This window comes from Eptesicus fuscus, chromosome 3, assembly GCF_027574615.1.
Source record: "Eptesicus fuscus isolate TK198812 chromosome 3, DD_ASM_mEF_20220401, whole genome shotgun sequence".
Classification (NCBI taxonomy): domain Eukaryota; kingdom Metazoa; phylum Chordata; class Mammalia; order Chiroptera; family Vespertilionidae; genus Eptesicus; species Eptesicus fuscus.
Window position 1 is genome coordinate 31,141,173 of NC_072475.1, and position 27,516 is coordinate 31,168,688.

General features: G+C 38.8%; 1 protein-coding gene across 1 annotated transcript; it reads left to right on the forward strand.

Moving 5' to 3' along the window:
• Positions 1-1,862: 1,862 nt before the first annotated feature.
• On the forward strand, positions 1,863-27,516 carry SKIL (SKI like proto-oncogene). Its single transcript, XM_054713723.1, has 7 exons — positions 1,863-1,926; positions 3,550-5,349; positions 19,025-19,122; positions 21,486-21,718; positions 23,648-23,889; positions 24,170-24,394; positions 25,041-27,516. Exons 2-7 carry the CDS (start codon positions 4,252-4,254, stop codon positions 25,194-25,196), a joined length of 2,052 nt encoding a protein of 683 aa, XP_054569698.1. The 5' UTR covers positions 1,863-1,926; positions 3,550-4,251; the 3' UTR covers positions 25,197-27,516.

Here is a 27,516-nt window from a genome sequence, read left to right on the forward strand (position 1 = left end):
GGAGTTGACCGGATGCCAAGTCTCAGGACTGTCCAGTCTTCCCTATCAGATTGTCAGAGGAGCCTTCTGAATATTCTCGAGGTTAGAAAACCTATCCCCCCCCCCAGACTCACAGATGCTGTTCTCCCCCCACTGGCTCGGCACAGAACATCATTATCTTTGCCGAGCTTCTGTCTCTATGGCAATAACAGATGGGAAGTGCTGCGGAATTATTCATGTTCAGGAAAGGAGGCAGTCAAGGAGGAGGGGAAGGTGGCTGGGTGGGAGAGGGGGCGCGACCTGAGAGCACCACGATGGGGGCGTCAAGGACAGGAACTTGGGAGTGGGGGGAACGAGAGGCTTGTGAGCCTTTGGGAAGAAGAGGGGGCAGGTGGAGTCCACGGCTGGATCCAAATGCGGACCCCATACGAGCCACATAGAAGCAGCAGCAGGGACACCGGGAGAAACGGTTCAAAAATGGGCAGAAAGAAAAAAAGGGCTAAAAGCTCGAGCCCTCCGAACTGTGCACGGCCACTCGGCGGGCTGTTTCTGTTCCTGATCTTGCGGTGGGGTGGAGGAAAGGGGATTTCTTCGTGTTCCGGAACCTGGCGGGGCAGCTCGGCAGAGTCCTGGATGCTAATCGCTGGCCCTGGACCCCGGGCCAGACCACCCTGAGGGTCACCGCCGGGAGCTCCGAGGTCGTCTCTTTCCACGTCTCCTCTCGGGTTTCCCTCCAAAACAGAACACAAAACCCCTTCAGTACACACGGTGGAAACATGTAATTTCCACCTCTGTTCTGGAACCGAGAGAACAGGCTGGTGGGGAGGGAGGCCGAAAAGTAGGGGCAAAACTGTGTCCCCCCCCGCCCCCACCCCCACCCCCACCCCCGGTTTCGTCGGAGCCGGAGCCAGCCCTCGGGCCCGGCCCCGTGGCGCAGGGAGGTCAGCCCGGGGAAGGCGTCTGGGCGGAGGCCGCCCGGGCCAGGCGGGGGCCGCGGGGAGGGGCGAGGCACAGGCAGCTGGCGGGGCGGCGGGAGGCGGGAGGCCCCGCGGGGGCGGGGAGCAGCAGCCCGGCGCGCCCCGGGGAGCCGGGCCCACACAGGGGGCGCCGCCACCCGGCTGCCTCCGGGGCGGGGCGGCCCAGCTGCGGCCGGCGGAGGGGGAGGGTCGCCCGCGCCTGACCTCGGGCCGCGGCGCTCAGCCCGAGGGGCCGGCCTCCGCCCAGCCGGCTGCTGGGGTCGCGCACAGTGCACCGCGGGCCGCCCTGCCCCCCCCTCGCTCCCCGCGCGCGGCGGCCGAGCGGCCCCGGCGCCCCCGGGTCTGGCCCGTCACCAGAGAGCAGCGGGTGGGGCGGGGGCGGGGCGCTGGCGGCCCCAGACAGCCGGCTGGGCGACTCGAGGAAGGAAGGAGGGCGGGCGGCGGTGGGGGTGGGGCGGGGAGGGAACATCCTGTCTGCGCCGGGTGCACCGCAGACGGCGTCGCGCGCCAGCCGCCCAGACGGCGCGCGGGGCCAGGAGCGCGGGGGCGCGCCCGGGGGAGGGGGGAGGAGGGGGGATGCGCGCGCGCGCAAGACGGGGCGGGAAGCCCTGAGGAGCCACCATAGGCCGGGCGGCGTGCGCGTCCCCGAGGGCCTGGGAGCCGCGAGGCGGCGGCGAGGTGGCGGGCCCGCGCGCGCGCGCGCGCGCGCGCCGCCGCCGCTGGCTCGGTCCCCTGCCTCCCCTCCCCCCGCGCCGCCCTCGCTCTCCCCCGGGCGGCCGGAGACGGCGGCGGCGTCTGCGGGAAGCCGTGTGTCTCCGCAGTGACGTGGGCGGGCCGAGGGCTCGGTGACGTCAGAGGGCTGTGTGTAGCGATGTGTGTGGGGTTCGGAGCGGCGCCGGCACAGCTGAAGGGAGCGGGCGAGCGGCGGCGGCGGCGGCGGCGGCGGTGGTGGCGGCGGCGGCGGGCACAGGTGCGGCCAGGCTCGCCGGGGTGGACGCGGCGGGAGGCAGGGGCACGCGACCCCCGGGGAGCCGACGGCGACGGCGCGGGGAGCGGGGAGTTCACGGAGCTCGTCGAGCTTCCCCGGGGCATGGAGGCCGGAGTCGGGGGTCCGGATGCGCGGGTGCCGGGTGGGGTCGGGGCCAAAGCGGGGTGACCGACGGCGGATCGTGTCTCGCTGACCCGGGCGGTGGGCGTGGGCAGAGCCAGGGCGCTCGCTGCACTTGACTCGAGCCGTCGGAATCCCGGAGACTCGGACACCCGTCACCGCCCCCCCCTCCGCACGCCGCCCGTCTGCGCTCCGTGGGGATGCCCCGGGCTCAACCCGGCCGGCTGGCACCCGGCGGCGTGAGGATCCCCGTGAGGATCCCGGCTCGGCGCCCCACCCGCTCGCCGACCCTTCTCCCTCGGGCCCCGGGAGGGCGTAGGCACAGCCTTCGGGGTGCTGGGGTGACACTCGAGAACTTCCCGAGGAGAGGGTGCGCGGGGGATTTCCACCGCCCTCCGCGCGGCCTCCGCAGTGGGGCCGCGTTAGAAGGGCACTTGGGGTTGTCCCGAGACCGCGCGGGTCGGGGTTCCGAGGGACTCCGTTCCCTCCACTTCCCCGCACCCCCTTCCCTCTCCGAGGCGTTCCGGGTCCCTTGTCCTCCACCCCTCCACCGCCTCCTACTGAGATGGGTGGGTGGCTCTGCGTGGGCGGAGGAGTTCGGGGCTCCGGGGACGCCCCCATCCGAGGTCTTGCCTCCTGCCTTCTTCCTGGGCTTGCGTGGGCCGAGGTGCTCCTGGGGGGGGGGGGGCGAAAGTCAGTCCGTCGGCTGGTGGCCTTGGTCTTTTAACCCTTCGGTTCCGGTTTACGGTACGTTGCTGGGAGTTTGGGAGACAGACTTCTCTCTATATATTGGGTAGCTTTTGGGCTTTTCTCTCAGGAAAGAAGTGGAAGAAGAATCTTTTCTTTCCACCCTTTTCCTCCATTTGCATTCTCTGTGAGGTCTGTCTGCCTTGCGCTTTTTGTCCTGGACTAGACTTGTTCGAGGATGGAGGTTCCCAGGCATGGAGGCCATAGCCTTTTGGCTCCCATTGAGCAAATTCACTAACCTATTAAAGGAAAGTTAATGTTTGCCTACGGTCATTCCAGAAAAGGAGCATACACTGACTAAAGGAAATAATGTATTTAAGATGGTCACTTCGTTACATGTGGCAGATATGTTACCCTGTATGTTTCTTTTTCTTTTTTTTTTTTTTTTTAAATAATGAGATGAAGTAATGGGTTACTTCAGTTAAAATGGCCTGCTTGTGAAGCCTCTGGTACTGAGTTTTGGGTGAGATGATCTGTTTAAGGCTCTTCCCATTCGGAGTTTGAGTAGCCCTTGCCCTTTGGAGGGATGATATTTCCCTTGACCTGTTCTCCAGATTGCTTTCCTATTTAAATGAAGGTTCTTCTAATAATGGTGTTACAATTATAGAAGTCACTCAGGTGTCTGTCACCTTTGGTAAAGTGAACTCAGTTTAAGATTAAGAAACTGGTTTCAAACTGACCCTTTGGCCTCTGGAGCAAATTCAAATGTAACTCTCTCCCATCCCCCTTCTCTTCCAGATTAATTAAAAGAAGAATGAATAGCAGTCCTTGAAGATAACTGGGCAACTTTTCTTTAAATCATCTTTAATTGTAGACGTTCAAGTGGAGTCAGAGGCTCTTCTTATTGGTGTGAGGATTTATACAAGTCTTCAGTTTGTCAACATAGACTAACATCATCATTTTTAGAGAAGACATTTTTCTTTTTTTCCTCTTTTGGTGTCTTGGTGCCAAAAATTAAATTTGGGTGCATCATTTTGACTTGTGCTTGTGTCTAGATTTTATAACACAAGTAATTTAATAGAATTTTGACTTGTTTTGCTTAAAACCAACCAAACCATTGCATTGAACCTGGAAATCTTGAACTGAGAGAATTGGCAACTTTATTTTAATACATATATCTGAAGACTTAAAAAAAAAAAAGCAAAGGCTTTTTTCAGAGGTGTGCCTCTTAAAATTCTTTATTATTGGAGACAAATTTTATAGCACTTGCAGTGAAATTATGCTAGAGTATAAGCAGAATCAAAACAGTTGCAAGATCTATTGAGTGACTTAGGGAGATCTCTCTTTGGAAACTTAAATTTTCTATGAGTTACCATAGAAATTTTTTATAACTTACCATATGTAAGTTACCATACGTATTGGTATACATTTTCTCCAAATAAGCAGCTAAATAACAATGCAAGTGTCAGACTTACTTATTTAATCTAATAGTTTTTAGCAATGGAAAACCTACAGACGAATTTCTCCTTGGTTCAGGGCTCAAATAAAAAAATGAACGGGATGGGAGATGATGGCAGCCCTCCAGTGAAGAAAATGATGACAGACATTCACGCAAATGGGAAAATGATGATAAACAAGATGCCAACAGTTAAGAAGGAGCACTTGGATGACTACGAAGCACCAATGGAAACGGATGGAGAGCATGTCAAACGAACCTGTACCTCGGTGCCTGAACCTTTACACTTAAATCCCAGTTTGAAACACACTTTGGCACAATTCCATTTAAGTAGTCAGAGTTCTCTGGGTGGACCAGCAGCTTTTTCCGCTCGGTATTCCCAAGAAAGCATGTCACCTACTGTGTTTCTGCCTCTTCCGTCTCCTCAGGTTCTTCCTGGTCCACTGCTCATCCCTTCGGATAGCTCCACAGAACTCACCCAGACTGTGTTGGAAGGGGAATCTATTTCTTGTTTTCAGGTTGGAGGAGAAAAGAGACTGTGTTTGCCCCAAGTCTTAAATTCTGTTCTCCGAGAATTTTCACTTCAGCAAATAAATACAGTATGTGACGAACTGTACATCTATTGTTCAAGGTGTACTTCAGACCAACTTCATATCTTAAAGGTCCTGGGAATACTTCCATTCAATGCCCCATCCTGTGGGCTGATTACATTAACTGATGCACAGAGACTATGTAACGCTTTATTGCGACCACGAACTTTTCCTCAAAATGGTAGCATACTTCCTGTTAAAAACTCATTGGCTCAGTTAAAGGAAACTGGCAGTGCCTTTGAAGTGGAACATGAATGCTTGGGCAAATGTCAGGGTCTATTTGCACCCCAGTTTTATGTTCAGCCTGATGCTCCCTGTATTCAGTGTCTGGAGTGCTGTGGAATGTTTGCACCCCAGACATTTGTGATGCACTCTCACAGATTACCTGACAAAAGGACTTGCCACTGGGGCTTTGAATCAGCCAAATGGCATTGCTATCTTCATGTGAACCAAAAATACTTGGGGACACCTGAAGAAAAGAAACTGAAGATAGTTTTAGAAGAAATGAAGGAGAAGTTTAGCATGAGAAATGGAAAGAGAACACAATCTAAGGCAAGTCTTTAAAAAAATAGTAGTATTGAATAGCAATAATGGTTTAAATATATGTGTTAAGGAACTGTTTATGCTCATGCAACAACAGAAATTCCTGATGTATGTAATATGTTTGTATCACACATTTTAGGCTATAAAATGCTTTTCTCTGTGTGTGTTCTCACTCGCATTTCCAAACTACCTAGTGAGAGGAGTAAGATTATTCCCATTGTACAGATAGAGATTGAGGCTCAGAGATCAAGTGGCTTTCCCAAGATTATATAGCCAGGGAGTGGATTTGGGGCTTTTTTTCTCCAGTCCTAACTTCTCTCTTTCACACATCCTGCTTTTTGATGACTAAATCTGTTGTTTTCCTAGGATTCAGGATAATTTACACTTCGGTGTTATCTCCATTTGCAAATGGTGTAATAGCTAGTCAAAACAGTTCTGGTGATGGGCTTGAAACAGCGTTTTTTTCTAAGGTACATCTAGGATTTCTGACATTGTTAATATACTTGGGTATTTAAGCTTGATCATAATTGGAAACAAATGAATGTGAAAGATTTGTCTGAAGAATTTGTGACTCTAGTAACCAAGATTCTTTTATGAAGAAAGGAATAATTAAAAAAATTTGACAACTAGAATAAATAAAAGACTTTAGAGTAAATGTTAACATAAAAACCTATCAGCAAAGAGAGCTTAAGCTTATTTTTCCCACTGCATTATCTGGTAGGCTAAACTAATATATTCATTCTAAGAGTTTGAATGCCTGGGTAATAGACAAGATTTGGGTTATTAAATACTCAGTTTGTTGGTCTGGTCTTAAATATATTTTCCTACTTGATTAAAATCAACGTAATAGCTAATACTAGGTGTTCAAGATGGCAAGCATTGTTCTTGAGCAGTTTTACATGTGTAATTTTAAGGTTGGCCATGTTTCACTTTAAGAATCTAGTTTTTCCACTGTTAGTTTTTATTCCTTGAAACAATCTCTGCCCTTTCTACTTCACAGAAGAAATGAATGAAGCATATTAAATGCCAAGGTTCTTCACAGCAACATGAGAACTTGGGCTAGAATATAAGATTTGGTGTCTGGTGCTTTATTATGGTGCAATTAAGGTTTTGAAGGAAATTTAATTGCAGTGTACTTAGAAGACAGTGATTTGCTCCTGAAGACCCATGAATAGAATTTTAAACTCTAATTCAGGTTTGCTACTTGCTGCTTTCAAAGGGTCAGCACACCTTCAAAATTCCTTGCCTGATGCTACAAGATAAGTTCATTTAAAAAAATGTATTTTATTGATTTTAGAGAGCGAGGAAGAGAGGTTGGTTGAGACATTGATTTGTTATTCCACTTATTTATGCATTCATTAGTTTATTCTTGTATGTTACCTGACAGGAGGATTGAACCCAGATCCTTGGCATATGGGGACAGTGCTCTAATGAACTGAGCTACCCGGCCAGGGTAGATAAATTCATATTGTTCAGGTGTAGTTATAACTTATTTTGAAGCAGGATTGAATTCAAGCCAGTTCTCAAATTGTTGGACCTGCTTACAGCTGCACTGCTCCCATCCATGCTAAGGCTGCTGCTTAGAGATTCTCTATATTCTCAAAATGTGGATTACTCCTTTTGGTATTTATGATGTCTTGCTATTTAGGGGCTCTACCGTTACAGTCATAAGGTAGTGACATTATTTGCCAGATATTCTTGCTCCAGTTTTTGTTGCTCTGACAACATTTTTGGGATAAATACTTTGTCTAATATTCCTGCTCTGTGTTGGTGAGAAAAATACCTGAGAACTATGATGAATGTTAAAAAAAAAACACCCAAAAACCCACATGAATTTACTTAACTGAAACTGAATGTGCTAGTGCTAGGGTTTGGTTAAAACTGAAATTATCCCTCATTTGGATGTAGCCTTTTATTGTCTCAGAAGTTAATAATTTGAATTCATTTTTTATTTTTGGAAGAGGTGAGGTTTTTTTTCTTCATCTTTTTGCTGTTATTTTTTGCAGTATTTCCTACTGGTGTATTTTGGCATTGTTTCTAAGCTTATATGAATTTTAAGCTACTTAAGGGAATTTAAAATTCCAGTATATAAAGCTTTTTAAAATAGGAAAGTTATGGTGGGTTCGTGTGTAATACATACTTAAGTGGTTGTTTTGTTGTGCTTGCCACTTTGTATTTTAAATATTTATTCCTTAAAACTTTGTGAGGTAGTTCTTTTTGAAGGTCTGTTGAATAAGTTTTCTCAGATGAACCAGTCCCAGATGGGTCACATGCTCTTGGTTGTATAACTGGTAGATGGTAGAATCAAGAGTTGAATGCAGGTCTTCTGACTTGAAGTCTAGTCATTTTAACTTGCCCCCCTAATTTAGTAGCAGAAACTGAATTTTGAGAAACATTAACTTAAAAAAATAATTTAGTTTTGTATAATGGTTCATAAACTCTGTATTAATTTGTATATACTCAGCTATTTAACTGGGAAGGAGGCAAGGAGAGAATCCTTGACTGGGGAACATTTTTCACTGTCTTCTGTGATGGTGAGCTGGTTGCCAAACAAACCAAATTAGACCTAGAAGAAGCTCATTTAAAAAAGTTGGCAGGCTTTTCTTTTATTTTTTTTAAATAAAAGAATATACCGAATATATTAACCTTATATAAAGGACTCTATGTTTAGTGTGAATACCAGTGTAATTTTATATGTTTTTGTAATTTATGTAGTTTATGTAGTCAAAGTACTGTTTTTGGATTAAAAAAAAACCCCTGAAACTCATTAGGCAAGTTTTTGAAATGTAGCGACTGTTAAATTATTTCTAAGGATGGAAATTGTATTAGTAATGATCACCAAGCTATTTGCATAGCTAATAGCTATGTTTAATTTGCATAGCTAATAGCTATATTTAGATGGGAGAAGTAAGTGGTATAAGGTCAGTGTTCTAAGTGAAGAACTGACTGTATTCTATGTAGAAACTAAAGCTGTATTTTAAACTTTTTTACTCAAGTCATCACCACAAGAAATATACTTGATTTTAGTTCTGTCTAGGTTGCTTTGCAAAATGGCATTATTAAACTATTTTTCTCTTTATATCATTTGAGCTTTTTGTACTTTTTTGTTAGAAAAGTATTGTATTTAAAAGTGAACAAAGATATGCAAGAAAATTATATTCCTAATTTTTCTTTAAATCCTCAGTAGGTGTTATTTATTTGATCTAATTCTAATTTTGTTGAATCTTACATTTCTCTCTCTGGGAAAAGGTTGTTAAGCAAATGGATAATTTGTAAATAATATTTGAAGGGTGATAATTAATTAAGATTATTTTCAAGCATATTAGAAAAGCCCATTTGTAGTCAGTTGATAGTGATTCTTTACTGCTACAGCATGTAGCTGACAATTGGTAGATAATTATAGGTGATTCTTGACTGTTTCAGCACATAGATGACAGTCTTCACTAAGTTATAGATGGTATATGTTCTGTAAGTATATATATTTATATTTATTTTTCAAAAATATGTTTTTATTGATTTCAGAGAGGATGGAAGAGGGAGAGAGAGAGAGAGAAACATCAGTGGTGAGAGAGAATCATTGATCCGCAGCCTCCTGCATTCCCCCTACTGGGGATATGTGCCATGACTGGGAAGCGAATCCTGACCTGCTGGTTCATAGGTCAGTGCTTAACCACTGAGCAACACCGGCCGGGCAGTATATATATTTTTAAATTAAAATTTAGCTTTCTAGTGTCTAAACACTTATTAGGTAAGTGAAATGATACAGTTTTTACTCTGCTTAGGGAAAAAAACTATAGGTTATCTGTGATGCAAATAGATGGCCTAAAGATACCAACTTAAAAAACTTAAAAAAATTTTTTCACTTAAAGCTTATTAAATATTTCACTATTTTTAATTTTACATTTTTAAGTTCACTTCTGCAGAGGTCATTGGAATAATAATAATTATACAGAAAATTTCTCCCCTCTTGAAAGCTACTATACTTTTGTTTAGGAAGAAAATACACTTCCTTATTTAAGAAGTAAGGAAATATACTACAGAGAATGAGCAACGATAAAGGGTAATGTTAGGACAAAATATGTTGTGGTAGATTTGATGGTATTTTATTTTATTAGTGGTTTTATTTGCATTTTGTTATTAGTATAAATTTTGATAAAGTTGGGGGTAAGTCAGAATCTTATGAAGTATTTGTGCTCATATGAGAGACCAATGTGAATATTTTTGTCTAACTTTCTAAAATTAATAATTATCTTTTTGACTTTAGAGGCTATCTTTTTCCTGTTTTCCCAGAACATAGCTTAGTGCATGGCGCATCAGAGGCACTCAGTGAAAAAAAAAATTTTTTTTCTAAAACTGTAATACATTTTTTAAAAATATCACCGCCACAGTTTATTTTAGAATGTTTGAAATTTCCTGGAAAAATTATGTCTTAATCTTTAATAAACACGTATATAATTTGAGAATAAACTGTTGAATAACTGACCAAATGAGAGAATGGATGTGAAGTATTTTGGATGTTAAGAGTCCAGAAATGCAGGATGGTACTTGAAACTATTGAACTATTTACTACTATGAATTTGGGGATTTTTCCTTTCCCAAAACTTCTTGATTTAATCTAGAACTATATGAAGATTATTTCTAAGACATATGATAACTGAGTATTGGGTTCAAATGTATCTCCTCTTAGTTGTTTGTACACAATAATTACACTAGATGGATATTTGTTTACTTATTAGAATAAAATGTGCCAGAAGAAAGTGTAAAACAGTTTATGAGAGAATTATGTTATAGGAAGAACGTTTCAATGAAATCTCTAGAATGGCTTTGGGAATAGTGCCCCCTTATGGTCTGGGAAATACAGTGTCTAGGTTTATATTCATTTACCATTAAAAAATGGTAAGACATTAAGAAATGTTGATGTTTTAAAAAAGGTCTATGATTAAAAAAACTTAGAAATTGATTCTTTTGGTTTGAAAAAATTAACTTTAAGGAAGAAAGAGGGATAGGCCAGAATCAGTGTGTAGTCAGCCAATGGTGTTCTCATAGCTGTACATACATTATAATATGCCACTGGGAGAATAAGGAAGTAATCAAGAATTGGGTTAATTTCAATCCCCATAGAATTCTGGGAATGGAAAGTGATTGTGGAGTCAGAACTCAATTTGTTCAAGTAAAGAGATAAAACTAGTTTGGGAATAGCTTTAGTAATGGCTTGAAACCTGTATTTTGTCCACATACAGAATTTTTGTCTATTGAGGGTTCAAATACCTAAAATAATTTAAGGATATTATTAGACTACAAAAAACAAGAAGAATATGTAATTAAACTATAAGCTTTTTTTAAGGTGTAGTTTGCTTTAGTCACTAAATAAAGTATTATAGTCCCATGGTAGGCAGAAAGAGGAATGATTAGGAAAGGTATACAATTAATTTAAGTCATTTTGATTTCTAGACTTAGAAGTGGGTCACAGAAATATGTACGTAAAGACTACGTGGAGGGTGCCCTAAGGCAGAAATTCATCTAGTTTCCGAATATAGAATGTGGTAAATGCTTAATAAAGGATTGGGTAACTGAATGAAGAAAATCTTAGTAGTCCTATTATAAATTTACCAGTGATTTTCAAGAAGGAAAATAGGATTAGTTTTAAAGCAAAGCTAACCTTTTGTTTTTATTTGTGATAATTAATTTTGAGATTTCAAAGAGTATTGAAAGTACATATATTTTTTTAATTTTATGGGGCCAAGGAATAAAAAAAAATGTTTAAGAAAGTAAAGATCATTTGGTAAGTAATACTAGGTAAGCATCTGTAGAGCACAAATGTTATTTATACAGGACTAGTTGTTTAAACAGTAACATTTTTGGACCAATTTTAAGATAGTTTGCTTAAAACAGTGTTTTTCAAATTGTAGTTTGTCACCCATGAGGGGAGAATTAAGTCCTGCAGAAAATGACTTGACCAGAGTGACGGCTTGTCATTTCTCCCAGGGATGGTATATAGTACCATTCCAAACTCTTTGGTAGTTAATTCATTGTATACAATGGATTCATTGGGGGCATTTGGGCTTAATTCTCTTGAGAACCCCTGTTGAGAAAGGGCCAGAAGGGTCATGAAATCAATTTAGTGGCTCATCAGGATTTATTAAAAAAACCCACATGACAGAATAAAAAATGAGCACATTGAATATAGTAAAATTAGTTAATCTACATTTTGCTGTTGTCAATTTACATTATTTGAAGGCCAAATAATCGGGGATCATAATTTTTTTTAAAGCACATATGCTGAAGTGGGATAGCAAAACCTTCGATTTGTACAAATTGAAACTTGACAATAGATACTTTAGTGAAAGATAAATATGAGATGGAGATTTCCGGTATTTGCAATGTTAAATGAACAGGGCACCACATAATTTCAGTACAAAAATTTATTTTTAATAGCCTGATGAACAAAATAGAAAGAGGCATGGATACATGGAACAGACTGACAGCTGTCAGGGAGGATGGAGGTGGGTGGGGGAATGGATGAAAGAAGGTGAAGGGATTAGCCAAAGAACATACAGTATATGCATAACCCATAGATACAGACAACAGAGTGGTGATGGCCAGAGAGAAGGGGCAGTGGGTGCTGGATGGGGGCGGGCGAAGGGGGGAAAATGGGGACATCCGTAACAGTGTTAACAAAAAAAGTTAAGAATTCATTTTTAAAAGTCCCAGGAGTTAACAGGATTTTTAAAATCAGTTGGTTTTTTTTTTTCAAATTGTAAAGGGAGTGACATTGTACTACTGATTTCACATGGCTTTTTTCCATGAAGGTTTTAAGATAAGTGTTGCACATTATAAGAATTTCAAGCATTGTAAACCCAAAACTGGCTTTGTGAGGTAGGTGGTATGATCGCTCTTTCAGTGTGCGGGAACAGCAGACATTGCTGTAACTCCTGAAGATCTGTCTGATAAGTTAGTGGAGATACTTAGATCATACTGTTCCAGTTTTGCATTAGGTTGATAAATTCTAATAATTACAATGAAATGAGGCACAGGACTAAGCCTTACAATCTCTTAAATAGCTACGTGCTACCTTGTAATACTATTCCTATATCAGTTGTTGAAACACTTATTCACAACATGTTGGAAGTATTGAGGAAACTTGATCCTGTACTGAAAGATTCAATTTCTTTCTCTAAGAGTTGTTGGCAGCTGTCTGGTAGAGTGTCTTTTATGTCTTTCTGAAATCATTTATTGACCACTTGAATGTCCTACTGTCGTACACAGTAAAAAAGACCCTGACAGGTTATATTCACTTTATACCTAAAGAGTTGTTGCTTAACTGTGTATTCAGTCATGTGTTTAGTAAAGTTGTTAATGATTTATCAGTATGTTGTCATGTGCATTTAATATACATTATGTTTTATTTCTTGTGTAATCACACCATTAGGGGGATTAGCCCTTCATATGCTTACTGTCTTATAAATATACACCATGTATAGTCTTTATCTTTTATCTTTTTAAAAATATTTTTTCCACATATTTTAAAAATGTAATTCTGATTAAATTTTCCGGGGGGAGGGAGGATTTGGAAATTCCATCAATATTTAGAAGCATTGTCTTGATTTCTTTAGTTCATTAATGTTTGTCATTAGACATAATTAACAGTCATAAATATTAGCCTGTTCCTATAATTAAAAACTGGAGTGCTACCTAAAAGTTTATTATTGAAGATAAGTCTAGGAATTTTAAAGTTTTTTTTTTTTTTTTTTAGTACAAATTTGAATGTTTGTATATGAATAGTGCTGACTGGGTGGAATTGCTTTTGTATCTAGAAAGTGGTGGCAAAAATGCCTATTGATTTTTTTTGTAAATGAAATCAAGTTCTCTAAATTACTTCATTGTGAGTTAGTAAGCATTGTACTATCAAAATACAATGGTTCTTTATTAGAAAATCTGATTACCAAAGGGTTATGTATATATAACACAGTAAGTTGAAACTTAGAGAAACTTTCATTAAACATTCCCTAATTTTTACTTATTTAAAATGACTTCTTCCATACATTTTGGGATTAATTTTGCTTTCCTAGATACTATTGGTAGTTCTTTGACTTAGAGAAAATGAAATAAATTGTCTGAAATTTTTCTTAGTGTTTCAGGTAAGAATGCCATCTGTTCATTTTGTGGTAGATAATGGTGGGGAAATTGGATGGTAAAAGCATTTAAAACTGTTAGGGCTTCAAGTTAAGCCACTAAATGATGTACAATACATCTCTCCTTTGCCAAGTAGTGTAATGTATTCTATTTTAATGTTTAAATACACAAAGGAATGAATTATTCCTGTATTGAAAGGTAAGATAAACGGCAGTAGATGCTCCTTTCTTAGTATCTTAATTTTTTATTGCTAATCAGTAGTAGCATTACTGCTGTGCCATTTAATTATATTGTTCTTTTTTTGAAGATCTAATTTGTATGTTGAAGCAAATGCAGAGTAGATGAAAAAAGTCTGGCGTGACTGTGAATGTTCTGTTGTGTAATATGTGCTTTTCTTAATTATTTTTAACATGCAGTTAGGATAATTTGTTATAAATGTGTTTATGGCTTATCACAGCATATTAGGGAAAATGAATTCCCAACATTTTATTATGGTTAATGTCCATTTTTCCATCATTTATATTATTTAACTTGTAGATCTGATCTCTAAAAATACATCCCAGAGACCTTTGGCTTCTTTGGTACTTCATGGAGTAGGATATAGAATGTGAAAAGGACTATTTGTGAATTTCTTGGTAGCAGAGGAATCTTATATAGGGCCACCCTGGGTATTAATGAGCTACGTTGTCATTCAGAATTCATTCAACAAATATTTATTGAATTCCTACTACATGCCAGGCATGGTGCTACGTACTGAAATATAAGAGTAAATAAGACAGTCCTTGGCCTCAAGGACTGGATCAAGCAGAGACTGGATATCACGGATTTTGCATAGGGAGTTGAGACATTGGCTGGGGGACTGCACTAGGTGATCTTTAAGGAAGATTTTTTTAGAGCCCCTAGTTTGTGGGATTGTGTGAGAATGGGAAATCAAATAAGACAGTCTTTGAGGCTAAGAACAGAAACTAGAGAGGGATGGATGTTTAAAAATACAGGGTAGGGCCAAGGTAGGTTTATAGTTGTGAGTAAACGAAAGTTTATTCTTGTATTTTCCATATGAACAACTGTAAACCTACATTTGCCTCACACTGTATGAATGCACAAACAATTACTTAAGGTGGCATCTGAAATGTAGAGACATCATAGAAATAAAGATAAACTGAGTTTGGGTCATGAATAAAAGTAAGACGTATACAAATCAAGTTGTGGAGTTTTGAAATGATCAAAATTGAGTTAGGTTTCAAGTCAAGATCTTTGGCTGAAAAAGTTTAGAATTTGCTTTTCTGAAGATTGGAGATTCCAGATATCCATAATAGGAAAATTTTTGAATATGTAAATCAATTTTAGTTATCTTAATTTAAAAAATTTGGTAACAATTGATTTCTTGAGTAGTACATCCAAGATTGTTTCAAATATAAAAGTGGAGCAGAGCTTGCTTTATTATATATATTTCTAAATAATGAGTTTAACAAGTGACTTCAAGAGAAGAAAATCTCTCACTTTTTTTTTGTTAATCCTCACCTGAGGATATTTTTTCACTAGAGGCCCAGTGCACGAAATTCGTGCACAGGTAGGGTCCCTAGCGGCTGCCGGCTGCTGGCTGCCAGCTGGGGCCTCCCTTCCCCCGGCTGCCTCCTGCCACTGCTGGTTGGGGCGGGGTCGGCCAGGGGGAGGGGCCATGGGCGGTTGGCCGGCCGGCCCCACCCACTGGTCAAACTCCCAGTCGAACTCCTGGTTGAGGGGACAATTTACATATTAGGCTTTTATTATATAGGATAGGATTGAAATTTAGAGATGGAAGGGAGGGAGAGAGACAGAGAGAGAGAGAAACTTCAATTTGAGATGTCTCACATCGATTGGTTGTCTTCCACCCGGGCCTGATCAAGGCCAGGGATCCAAGCCTGCAACTGAGATATGTGCCCTTGACTGGAATCAAACCCAGGACCCTTCAGTCCTCGGGACGCTGCTCTATCCACTGAGCCAAACCTGCCAGGGTAAGAAATTCTCATTTAGCCCTGGTGGGTTTAGCTCAGTGGATAGAGCGTCAGCCTCTGGACTGAAGGGTCCTGGGTTCGATTCCGGTCAAGGGTACATGCCTAGGTTGTGGGCTCAATCCCCAGTGGGGGGCGTGCAGGAGGCAGCCAATCAATGATTCTCATCATTGATGTTTTTCTTTCTCTCCCTCTCCCTCTCTGAAATCAATAAAAGTATATATTAAAAAAAATTCTCATTTAATTTAAGTGGATCTTATATTTCATTGATTTGTTAGCACGAGCTATTCATGCTAACACCTCTTTTATTATACAGTGTTGGGGTGACAAATGTTCTCCCTAAGTGAATGGTCTAAGTAATGAAGCTACTTTTTTCAGCATTAACCATGTTTTTTCAAACTTTAACTTTATTGAGGAATTCTAAAATGTCAAATAATTTTCAATCTTTTCACATGGCATGTGGTATGTTATATATGTATGTGGTATGCTATTTATATGTAGTATTAGAGGCCCGGTGCTTGGATTCGTGCGGGGGGTGGGAGGAGTAGCCTCAGCCTGGCCTTCGTGCTCTCACAATCTGGGACCCCTCAGGGGATGTAGCAGTTCACCAAGTGGCAGGCAGCCAGGGAGGAGCCCGAGCTGGCGCCGTGCTGCTCGCTCGCGCTCACCCCGGTATGCTTGTGCCTGTGGCCACCGCTCAGTAGCACTGCCTCGGAGTTGGGAGAGGCTCCTGCCGCTGCAGCTGTGCTCGCCAGCCGTGAGCCTGGCTTCTAGCTGAGCAGGGCTCCCTCTGTGGTGGTCAGTGTGCATCATAGTGACTGGTCGACCGGTCGTTTAGTCGTAACCGTCATTTAGGCTTTTATGTACACTGAGTGGCCCGATTATTATGATCTCTGAACACATAATAATCTGGCCACTCAGTGTATTTGTATCTCAAATGGGTACCAAAAGTATTCTAGACTTTTGCTGGAGATCAACCACCTATATAACCTGAGCTTTCTATCAGCCAGTGCAAAGGGTAAAACTGATCAGGTGCACGATTTATAGTATCTTTGATATCAAATAAATGAGGTACTGGAGAAGTACACTGAGTGACCAGATTATTATGCGTTCAGAGATCATAATAATCTGGCCACTCAGTGTATATAGATAATATAAAATATAAATTAACTATGTCATGTTGACTCAAGACTTCGTAAACATCAGTTACTATACTCTGTTGTGATGAGGGTAAGGGACAATTGAGATACATTAAATTATTTGCCCTTGCCTATGGTAAAGCCCTCAAATTGCATTGCTTTTTGAATAGTTTTTATGTTTACATTCTGTAATTCATCTCTTTAGGCTGTCAGCTGTCACCTATCATTTAGTATTTCTGTTGCCAGCAGTCAGTTCGCTTTCTGACTTACCAGTAGAACTAAGCTGTAGGCCAAGAAACTGTGTAAAGAAGTGATTGGCTTACTTTATTAATAAGTAGTTGATTTTGCCTCAGTTTCTCAACTTTTTTAGAATATTTGATCAGGATTGTGGGTTAAAAAAAATTCTACTCTTATATAGAGTCTAGAGGCCCCAGTGAATGTGTAACTCTTAAATCCTTTCAAAATAATCATTCTTTTCCCTGTGATCTTATGGTCTTAGTCTTTCATATTCCTTGCCCAGTAATTTTTTTTAAAAGATTTTAAAATTGACTTTTAGAGAGAGAGGAAGGGAGATGGAGAGAGAGAAATAAATGTTGATGGTGAGAGGGAAACATCGATCAGGTGCCTCCTCCATGTCCCCCCCATACCCCCACCTCCCTACCTGGAATCGATTCCTAAACCTGTGCATGTGCCCTGACTGGGAATCAAACCGGCAACCTTTCTATGCATGGGATGATGCCCAACTAACTGAACCACACCAGTCAGGGCTCGCCCAGTAATTCTTAACAAAAATGTTGATCTACCAATACAAATCTCCGTATTTTTGTTTTTGGCTTTTAATTGGCCTTAAATGATCTTCTAATTGGTCGAGTTGTATAATGTGTGCTCCAAAAGCGGTTTCCTTTCTGTTTTGAGCTTGTTGTGTTGGGGCAGTGGGTTACTTGTCAGGCCTTTCCTTTCCTGAGTCTCTTCAATCTGCTTTGGTTTCCTCCACTAGCAGGATCTCCCTAACCAAACCATGGACAATTTATGAACTTGGTTATGCTTTAATCACAACTGCTTAGGATCTGGAGATGTTTCCATTCCTTACTTAATTTCTTGGTTCTGAACTGGATTATTAGGACGTCAGGCAAAACAGTTTTCCTAATTCTTGGTATTTAGTGGCTCTCCCCTGAGTGCAGTGTTTATGCATTCTCAAATGAGGGTGTCATTCTCCGCATACCTTACCTTGTTGCGGAGTTAACTAGGCAGGGTCAGAATATCCAGCTCTCTTTTTTGTCTCATCCTTCCTTCTGTATTTCATCCCCAGCTCCCATCTCCCTAGGTTTGTCTGTTAACCTCCTATCTTTGTTGCTCACTTGAACAGGGCTTCTTTCAGCTTTTTTCCCCCTTCTCCGTTAGTGAGTCTTGCCCCCTTTCAAGGAACCCTTTTCCCTAAAGAGCAGGGTAATTACTATAATATTAAATAGGGAGGGAAGACTGCAAAGCAAACCTGAATAAGAGAAATTAGTAACACAGGTTATTCTTTTCTGTCTCAGTTTCTGAACCTCAGTTTTCTAATCTGTGAAATAGAGATAATAATATCTACTTAATGAGGTATTTGTTGGAATTAAGCAGGATGCATATATATATTTCTTATCAGGTAGATACTCAGTAAGTCAGTTATATTCTCCTTTTCCTTTATTTACAGATACAGTTTATGAGGAAATACGGTTTACTGATAAGTGTTGGCAGACAAAGTAATTTCACGTTTAGTTTGGCAAGGTATTTATTGCTGTAGAATGTTATCTACACTAACAAATACTGTATGTGTATGGATGGGTTATATTCTAGCTGGTTGTAGCAGTGAAGAAGAACCAGAACCTACCAATCTGTACATTTGCAGGGTACTGTTATTTAAAATGGGTTTTAAAGTTTTAAAAGTCCTCATCAAAGGATATGTTTATTGTTTTAGGGAGGGAGAGAGAGAGGGAGAGAGGGAGAAGGAGAGGGAGAGGGAGAGAGAGACAGAAACATTGGTTGGTTGCCTTCTGTACTCACCCTATTGGGGATGGAGCCCGTAACCTTTTGGTATATGGAATGATGCTTTAACCAACTGAGCCACCAGGCCAGGGCTAAAATGGATTTTAAAAATAGATGTTGTAAGTATGAAATTGGATGAAATCACTTCTGGTAATTCCTGTTAACATGCACACTGAAACTGTTTGCAGTGGGATAGATCATGTAGCAGTCTCTTTGAGTTTCAAGTGACTAGGCATGGTACTTTAAGGAAAGCATTGCTTTATTAGAAGATGACTCTTAATGTAACTCTTCTTTCGCAAGGTTCTCCAGAGACACACTATGACAGTGTTAAGTTGACACTTTAAAATTTTAACCATCACACCTTCTCCCAATAATCTTCCCTTCTACATTTTTCTACAGATAGATACACCATCAGGAATGGAATTACCATCATGGTATCCTGTTATAAAGCAGGAAAGTGATCATGTTTCTCAGACACATTCATTTTTACACCCCAGGTGAGTGAGTATTGTCTCATTAATCCTTCTTTCCTCTCTTCCTCCATTCCTCCCTCCATCCTTCCTCCCTCCCTCTCTCCCTTCCTGCCATCCTTCCCTCCTTCCTCAATATGTCAGATACTATTCTAGGCCCTGGGGATTCAGGATATAGCTTTAGGCTTTCTTGTTAATCAATGAAATGAATTGTAAATTGTGTTGAACATTTACAATAACAATTTAAAAATTTTTACTTATTGATTTTAGTGAGAGAGGGGAAGAGAAAGAGAAAGAGAGAAACATTGATGTGTTATTCCACTTTTTATGCATTCATTGGTTGCTTCTTGCATGTGCCCTGACCGGAGATTCAACCTGCAACCTTGATGTATCAGGATGATGTTCTAACCAACTGAGTTACCCAGCTGGGTCCAAAATAACCTTTCTTGTGTTTCTATGGTTTTTCTAGAAATAGGTCATTTCATTTTTGCCCTGAAGTAAAAACGAAAGTTTTCTTTTAATTTCCTTACCGCTCTTCAAGAGGTAAATCACTCTTCAAAAGTTTGGTGTGCAACTTTGATTTTTAAAAAGAAATCTTTTTGAAACTTAGACGCTTTCATAGTAACTGCATCCCTCAAAGTAAATTTTTTATATTTTCAGTAAGAATGCTTCTTATTTATTCAGTCCTAAAGTTTTATCTGCTACTATGAATATATACTAGTATTCTCCACAAGCATGGTGATGTAGAATCTTAGTCTTATTTACATTTGCACAATTTTTATGTTCTTACTGCGTTTGAAATCTTTGGGTATTATTAAACCTGTCAGTTTTCTTAGCAGAATGTTAAATTTTCATCCTCAGAATTAATGTAATTGGTAAAAAAAGAACAAAATAGATGTGTCCTATACAATGCGATGTAAGAAATTATTTAGAATTTAGAGCAAGCATGTCAAACTTGTGGCCCGCGGGCCGCATGCAGTCCACAACGAATATTTTTGCAGCCCAGCCAAAATAATGGTATGTAAGAAGCGTTTTAATAAAAATTTCATAACTTAATTTTTACAATATTCTGTTATACATAATTATTAATAACAAACTACAACTTTTGCTAATGACTGATTGCTATAATCATACTGCATTCATTTCCCTTATGCGCCTTACGTGCAGGCGCACCATTTCTCTCCACTAATATTAGCAGCAAATATTTTAGCAACCGATTGGCACGTCATTAGTCTTGGACTGACTTGTTTGGTGTGCGCAACAGGAAATGTTCGCTTTTGGAGAACAAGAAAAATAGGTTTATTTGCTTATGCTTATTAATTTGTGCAGTTACTCAGTGTCTGGTAAGTTAATGTTCAAGAAAAAAATAGTAATTTTTATTAAAATGTCCTATTATCTTATGTTAACAATTACTCATTTATTTCAGCCCTTTGTATTCAGCATGTCTCTAGCGAAATAAACCTACGTTTCTCTGAAAATTGAAGCTCTTGTTTTTTTGTGGCCCACATAAACTTACACCTTGTTCATTTGGCCCGTGTTTCCTTTGAGTTTGACATGCTTAGTTTAGAGAATAAAGTATTATGTCAGTTAAATGGTTGCATCTTTTGGCTAAAGGTCATAGAGATTATAGTTAATAATATGGTACTTAAATATCTAGCTCATCTCTATTCCATGAGTCTCTCAGATAATGTACTGAACAATTTTATGTGAACTTCGAGCAAAATTGGTAGATATCCCTTTGATCTTAGTTTTGCACAATTTACTGTTACTGTTTTATCAAATGCATAGGAAGTACAAAAGTATTTTAGGAAGATTGCTTTGTGGCGTTTGATGCATTTAGAATGCCTGCTCTCTCCCTTTTTAAGCTTTTTAAGACGGAAGGGCCCTGGGAGCTCCATTGGCCTATGGTGAAACAGGCCCTAGCCTCGTAACGTGGGGCTGAATCAGCCTCACCATAACAAAGAACAAGGATTTGTTGCTTTAGAGGCGTGATGGGCAAGAAAACAGTCCTCCAAAGTAGCATATAGTGTTTTCTTTCTGAATACACCTTACCTACTTGGGGCTGTAAACAGCTCTGTTAAAGTGCTTCATGCTTTTAGTTCTCAGGTGGTTTTGAGGGAAGGAGAAGAAACTGATTTTCTTTCCTAGTGAGTATCCTTTTAGTGCTTAGAAATTATTTTTTGAAAAATAACAAAAATCTCTCCATGATTCTGCTTTCACTGCCTAAAATACTGACTTTTTCAAGAATTCTTTTCTGTGACCCTTATTTTCTTAGTTGTTATGTTGTCTGTTTTGGTGGAAAAAATTTGTTTAATCATAGAAATAGATGTAACACATTTTGCTTTTTACCTAAATGTAATGTGTCTTATTATGCCTTTCTTTGTTTTCAGCTACTACTTATACATGTGTGATAAAGTGGTTGCCCCAAATGTGTCACTCACGTCTGCTGTATCCCAGTCTAAAGAGGTCACAAAGACAGAGGCAGGTAAATCCATACCAAGACAGTCAGAGAAGCCTTACAGTAGTGGAAAACATCAAAAAACAGTGTCTTATCCAGATGTCTCACTGGAGGAACAGGAGAAAATGGATTTAAAAAGAAGTAGAGAATTATGTAGACATTTAGGTAAGTATTCCTATATTTAAATTCAGTATTAAAAAAGTGTTAGATACTTGATTTTTCAAAGAGGATTTCTGTTAAGGGACTTTTTCAGATAATTGAGGTTTTTATTATAAAAAATGTTGGGTGACTTCTTAGAACATCAATTGCTGTACTTTTCTAGAATGGTGATAGCTATAGAGGCTAATGAGATAGATATTTAGGTTACATAGTTTCATGCTTGCGAGTGATTTTTGTCTGATTATTTTTTCCCTCTTCCTGCCTTTTCATTGCTGTCAAATTTCTTCAGAAGGTCCTTATTTTTCTTTTTAATTTTCTGTGAACTGAGAAACCATTTAACTTATAATGCTAAGAAGTATATGTAAGTGTATTTAGGTATAGGACTCAGGGAAACTTAGTCATGGAATAAAGAAAAATTGAAAACTTGTAGCTGTGGGAGCCAGGCAGATGGCACAAATGCAGAATGTTGGCTGGACATCTAAAAAAAAAGCTGCCTAGTTACAGTGCCTTTTATAACACTGGACCAAACAAGATATGCTCACTCAGATGCTGCCTCGTTACCCTCCATGTCGCAGCAGAGCTTTGCTTACAGCTTAGGGAAATGTGACAGTTATTTCAGCTTTGTGAGAGCCGTTGAAGAATCTGTAGTCATGTAACTTTTCATACATAATTGAGATTCTTTGGGGGTTGGGGGTCTGTACTTTAATTTTGAGAATTTTAAAACTTAGGTTCTTTGGATTTAAACATGGTACGTAATTACTAGTGTACATTATGCTCTATTTGCATTATATTTTATTTCCCAAATTAGTGAATTCTAGTGACTGTTAAAAAGTTATTGAGATATAATTCATTTACCTTAAATGTACACTTTTAACATGTACAGTACAATGGCTTTTTTGTAAATTCACAAAGTTGTGCAATGATCACAACTATTTAAATTTGAACATTTCCATCACCCCTAAAGAAACTATAATCCATTGGCAGTTAACCCTTCATTCTCCCCTGTCAACCACTAATCTGTTTCCTATCTTTATGGATTTGCCTATCCTGGACATTTCATATAAAAAGGATGATACAACATGAGGCCTTTTGTTGTCTGGCTTCTTTTACCATCTAGATTTCCATAGCTCTATAATAAGCTTTGAAATTGGGAATTGTGAGTTCTTACTTTGATACTCTTTTTAAAGATATATTGGCTATTTTGGATTCCTTGCATTTCCATATGAATTTTAGAATCAGCTTTTCCATTTTCACTGGGATTTTGATAAGTATTGCATTGAAAAAGTAGATTAATTTGTTATTACCAGCTATCTTAGTCCATTTGAGCTGCTATAATAAAAATACCATAGGCTGGGTGGCTTATACTACAGACATTTATTTTTCATGGTTCTAGAGGCTGGAATGTCTAAAGTCAAGAAATTAGCAGATTTGTGCCTGGCAAGGTCCTACTTTCTGGTTCACAGATAGTCATCTTCTCACTGGGTTCTCACATGGTGGAAAGAATGGGAGAGCTCTCTGGAGACTCTCATGATGGCGTAAATCCTGTCATGGTGGCTCTCTCCTTATGACCTTATAATTACCTCCCAAAAGCCCCATCTCCTAATACATCACATGAGGGGTTAGGATTTCAATATGAATGCTGGGATAGCGGGGTGGGAGTCACTAACATTCAGTTCATGACACCATCTTAACAATATTAAGTCTTCCAATCCATGAACATGGGATGCTTTCCTATTTAGGTCTTTAATTTCAATGTTTTGTCATTTTCGTTGTTCAAGTTTTGTACTACTTTTGTTAAAGTTATTCCTGGGTATTTTATTCTTTTTTATTTCATTTGTAAATGGATTTTTTTTCTTAATTTCATTTATGGATTGTCCTACTGACTTTTAGCAGAATGATATTCATACTTTGTTACTTTATTTTTGCCTCTTAAAGATCCATCGATCTCAAATAACTCTGTAAGTAAAAAGAAACCTGAGTCTACCACTTGTAACATAATCAGAGACACAAGCAAGGCAGGAATTGACCATGATGCAGCAGCTTCATCTCCACTTCTTGTCAAAGATGTCATTTGTGAAGATGATAAAGGAAAAATCATGGAAGAAGTAATGAGAACTTATGTAAAACAACAGGAAAAATTGAACTCAATTTTGCAGAAGAAGCAACAACTTGAGATGGTAAAATTGTTATCTAACTAATAGCCCGAATGAAGATACTTTTGCATATTCTTAAAAAAAGTCAAGATGAGATGCTGCAAATTTAAGATTATTTTGTTTTACACTCATAAGCAATTTTAATTTTAAATTTTTAGAGAAAAGCTTTTCAAGATAATTATCTTTACATAGAATTGATACGACAGCTGAATTTTAGATATTTTATGTAGTATTTTTTCTTGAATTGAAATTTTTAACAGGATGGAAATAAGTACAAATTGTAATGTGATTCTGTGTATTACAGGAAGTTGAAATGTTGAGTAGTTCAAAAGCAATGAAGGAACTCACTGAAGAACAGCAGAATTTACAGAAAGAGCTTGAATCTTTGCAGAATGAGCATGCTCAAAGAATGGAAGAATTTTATGTTGAACAGAAAGACTTAGAAAAAAAATTAGAGCAGGTAATGAAGCAAAAATGTACCTGTGACTCAAATTTAGAAAAAGACAACGAGGCTGAATATGCAGCACAGGTAAGAATTACTCAGTTTGTATAATGTTGCCCTTTCAATGTGGAAATTGAAGCTGTTCCCTTCTCTGTTAAAGAAATTTCTTTTTTGTCAAGCTCATCGGGATTTCAAAACTTATAATTCTGTTCAAAAACACAACTTTATGCAATATCAACCAAGATGATTTTTTTACCTTGATTTATTTCTTGAAGCTTTTATTGGGTTTCTGTAGTGTAGTTGCCAAAATTGATAATTTCTAGCTATCTGAATATCAAGTGTTACATTATTTTAAAATATTGGCTTTCAAATAAAAAAAATAACAAACATGAACTATTGACCACTATGTTCAAAAGCACGGGAGCAAAAATGAAGAGTAGCTCACATCTTAGGGAAGATGAACAAATAATACGTGACATGGGCAGGCTGTGATGATGAGAGGTATGCTAAAGTGTAGGGCATAATGAAAGTACGCTAGGTGTTCAGTCCTCCTGACCCTTTGTTTTTCCCTCAGTCAGTGTCAGAGCAATAGTATTAGATAATCAAGGTATTGTATATGCATGAAATTGTTCATTTTGTAAAGAGTAATTTGAAGGCCGATCTTTGCCATGATGTGAGGATTAAATGGAAACACAAAACAATGAAAACTGACACAGTCTTTTAAATCACACAGTTGGCAGAACTAAGACAGAGATTGGACCATGCCGAGGCTGATAGGCAAGAGCTCCAAGATGAACTCAGACAGGAACGGGAGGCAAGACAGAAGTTAGAGATGATGATAAAAGAGCTAAAGCTGCAAATTTTGAAATCAAAGACTGCTAAAGTATAGAAACCTTTAAAGAGATTCATCTGTGTGTTCCTGACAGAGTTTATTTTTGTTTGTTTGCTTTGCTAATTGAATTCTGAACTGCTTATTTGCATGAAGATAACTAGGCATTCTATCCATTTGTAGATCAGAGAAAGTGGAGAGATTATATATTAGTACATAAATTTTTACATTTCCAAATGAATGAAAATGTATGTTTCTTTGTACTTTTTTTTCCAAACAGCTCAGTAACAATACTCTATGGTTTCAACTATTAGATAATCTGCCTATATTTCTAATGCAAATTTAACAGTTGTGTACTTTTTAAAAGCTGCATTGTGTGATGAAAAATAGTTGTGAATTTTGTGATCCATATTTAAGACTCAATTTTAGATACAATGGTGGTTGTCATATTTCAAATATATGGAGATATTCAAGGGGTTGAATCTCCTTTTTTTCATTAATCTTTCGAAGTTGATATGCTATACTCATTATTATATACAAAATTTGCTTTTATTTTGTTCTTATTATGGAATGAATTTTCTTCATTTCTCTTCTTAATGTCTCCTGAGAGACATTTTGTCAAAAGAAGAATTTCATTGCTGAGGTTATAGCACACCCCATGGGCATAATGGGGAAGGATATTATGCTTTGTTATAATCCTGCTGCTAAACGCAAGAAACAGTTGTAATTTTTTTTTTTTTTGCTTTAAATATGGTTATATTTAGACTTTTTTTTTTTTTTTTTTATGCAGCAACTTCAGGAGAGGGAATAAAATGTAAAAATTTCTGAACTTTGTTAAATGTTTATGTTGTTAAATAGTGGTGTTGAAATGTTACTGTTCTTGAGAAAAACTGATACCATTAATGTACATCGGTTTCTATACAGTCCATAATCTTCCTGTACAGTTTTTATATGTAGTTATGGGGCTTACTTAAATTTATACAATGGATTTGTTTTCCTTACTGCCTTTGTTTTCCTTTAAGTTGTAAAATATTAAATGTCTTGAAGGTTACTTTGGACTTTTGTATGTTTAAATGTTAAGTCTTACACAAATTTGCACAAATGGACCATTTCAATTACTACTTAATATGAAAGTCAGGAATTTACAGTCAACTGATAGAGTGTGTGATAGATTAATATAGGAAAGTTTATGCTAAAGGATTTTTAGATAATTTTTAGGAGATAGGAATCCCATAGTTTAGGTGAGGGGCAACATCTGCACTTTTTTTTTTCCTTTTTGCACAGAAAAGTGTCATTCTTTAATGGCAAAGTTCATATTAGTTAATTGGCTTAAGATATATTAGGTGAAATTTTTAGTATGCATTTTTTAAAGGAAGTTTCCTGAAGCTACTATTAATTGACATTATTATCCCATGAATTTTATGTTTCTCATGTTCTTGCCTAAGGTACTGAAGGAAATTACTTGAAGAGCTAAATCTATTTTTAAAATAAATTAGCTAGGGTTATATACTATTCCCAGCATAGATGATAGGTACTCTAATGGTATAGAACTTCAAAAATCAGTAGGTTATCATTTAACCAGTTATCTTCATATTTTACTTAATGGTACTAATGTATCCTAAAAGGATTTTATAATTCTCAAAGTATAGTTTTTTCACTAGTGTGAACTAAATGTGTATTTTCTATTTACCATTTAAATTTTGCTGTATTAATCCTGCAATTTGTTGATTTTTGGAATCTCCTCAAGGAGGAACAGATGTTAAAAAATGACATACGAGAACAATGTTAAAAATGACATACCCTCCTAATACTTTTTATTTAAATTGGAGAAAGAAAAATCACAGAGACATTCTATGATACAGTTTCATTTTAGTTGTGAATCAGTTGTGTCACAGATATGTTTTTTGGGTGTCTTAACTTAAGCTCTTATAATTTTCTTTTATTCTAATTCACTCAAAATCTTTCTACTCATGTTACTTAGTAAATGATAAGCTTGCTTAAGTTTCAACCCAAAACTTCTAAATTGCTTAATCTTTGAAATATGTTACTTTAAAATTCTAAATAGTGCTTAAATACCTTTAAATTATCATAAACTCTTAATTTAGAATTGAGTGAAATATTTTTTTCTGGTCCTTCACATAATAAAAACTTGTCACATGTATAGTCTTCATTTTCCCCAAGATACATTGATGTTGCCATAGGTTTCTGTCTAACTTCCTTGAATATAGTTTTTTAGTCAATTGTAAATATACCTATTCTGGTGAAAAGTAATTTTAAGTTAAACTGTACCCGATAGCTTGAAAATACAGAGATTTTGTAATACTTTAAAAGTGGCCTCTGCTAAATTATCTTACCCATATAAACTTATTCTTCTATTCTT

Bases quoted from the DNA above. Each gene is read 5' to 3' on its own strand.
- SKIL (XM_054713723.1), top strand. From the start codon at position 4,252: ATGGAAAACCTACAGACGAATTTCTCCTTGGTTCAGGGCTCAAATAAA. The intron at 19,123-21,485 runs GTGAGTGAGTAT...CTTTGTTTTCAG, and splicing joins CATTCATTTTTACACCCCAG to CTACTACTTATACATGTGTG. The intron at 23,890-24,169 runs GTAAAATTGTTA...TGTGTATTACAG, and splicing joins AGAAGCAACAACTTGAGATG to GAAGTTGAAATGTTGAGTAG.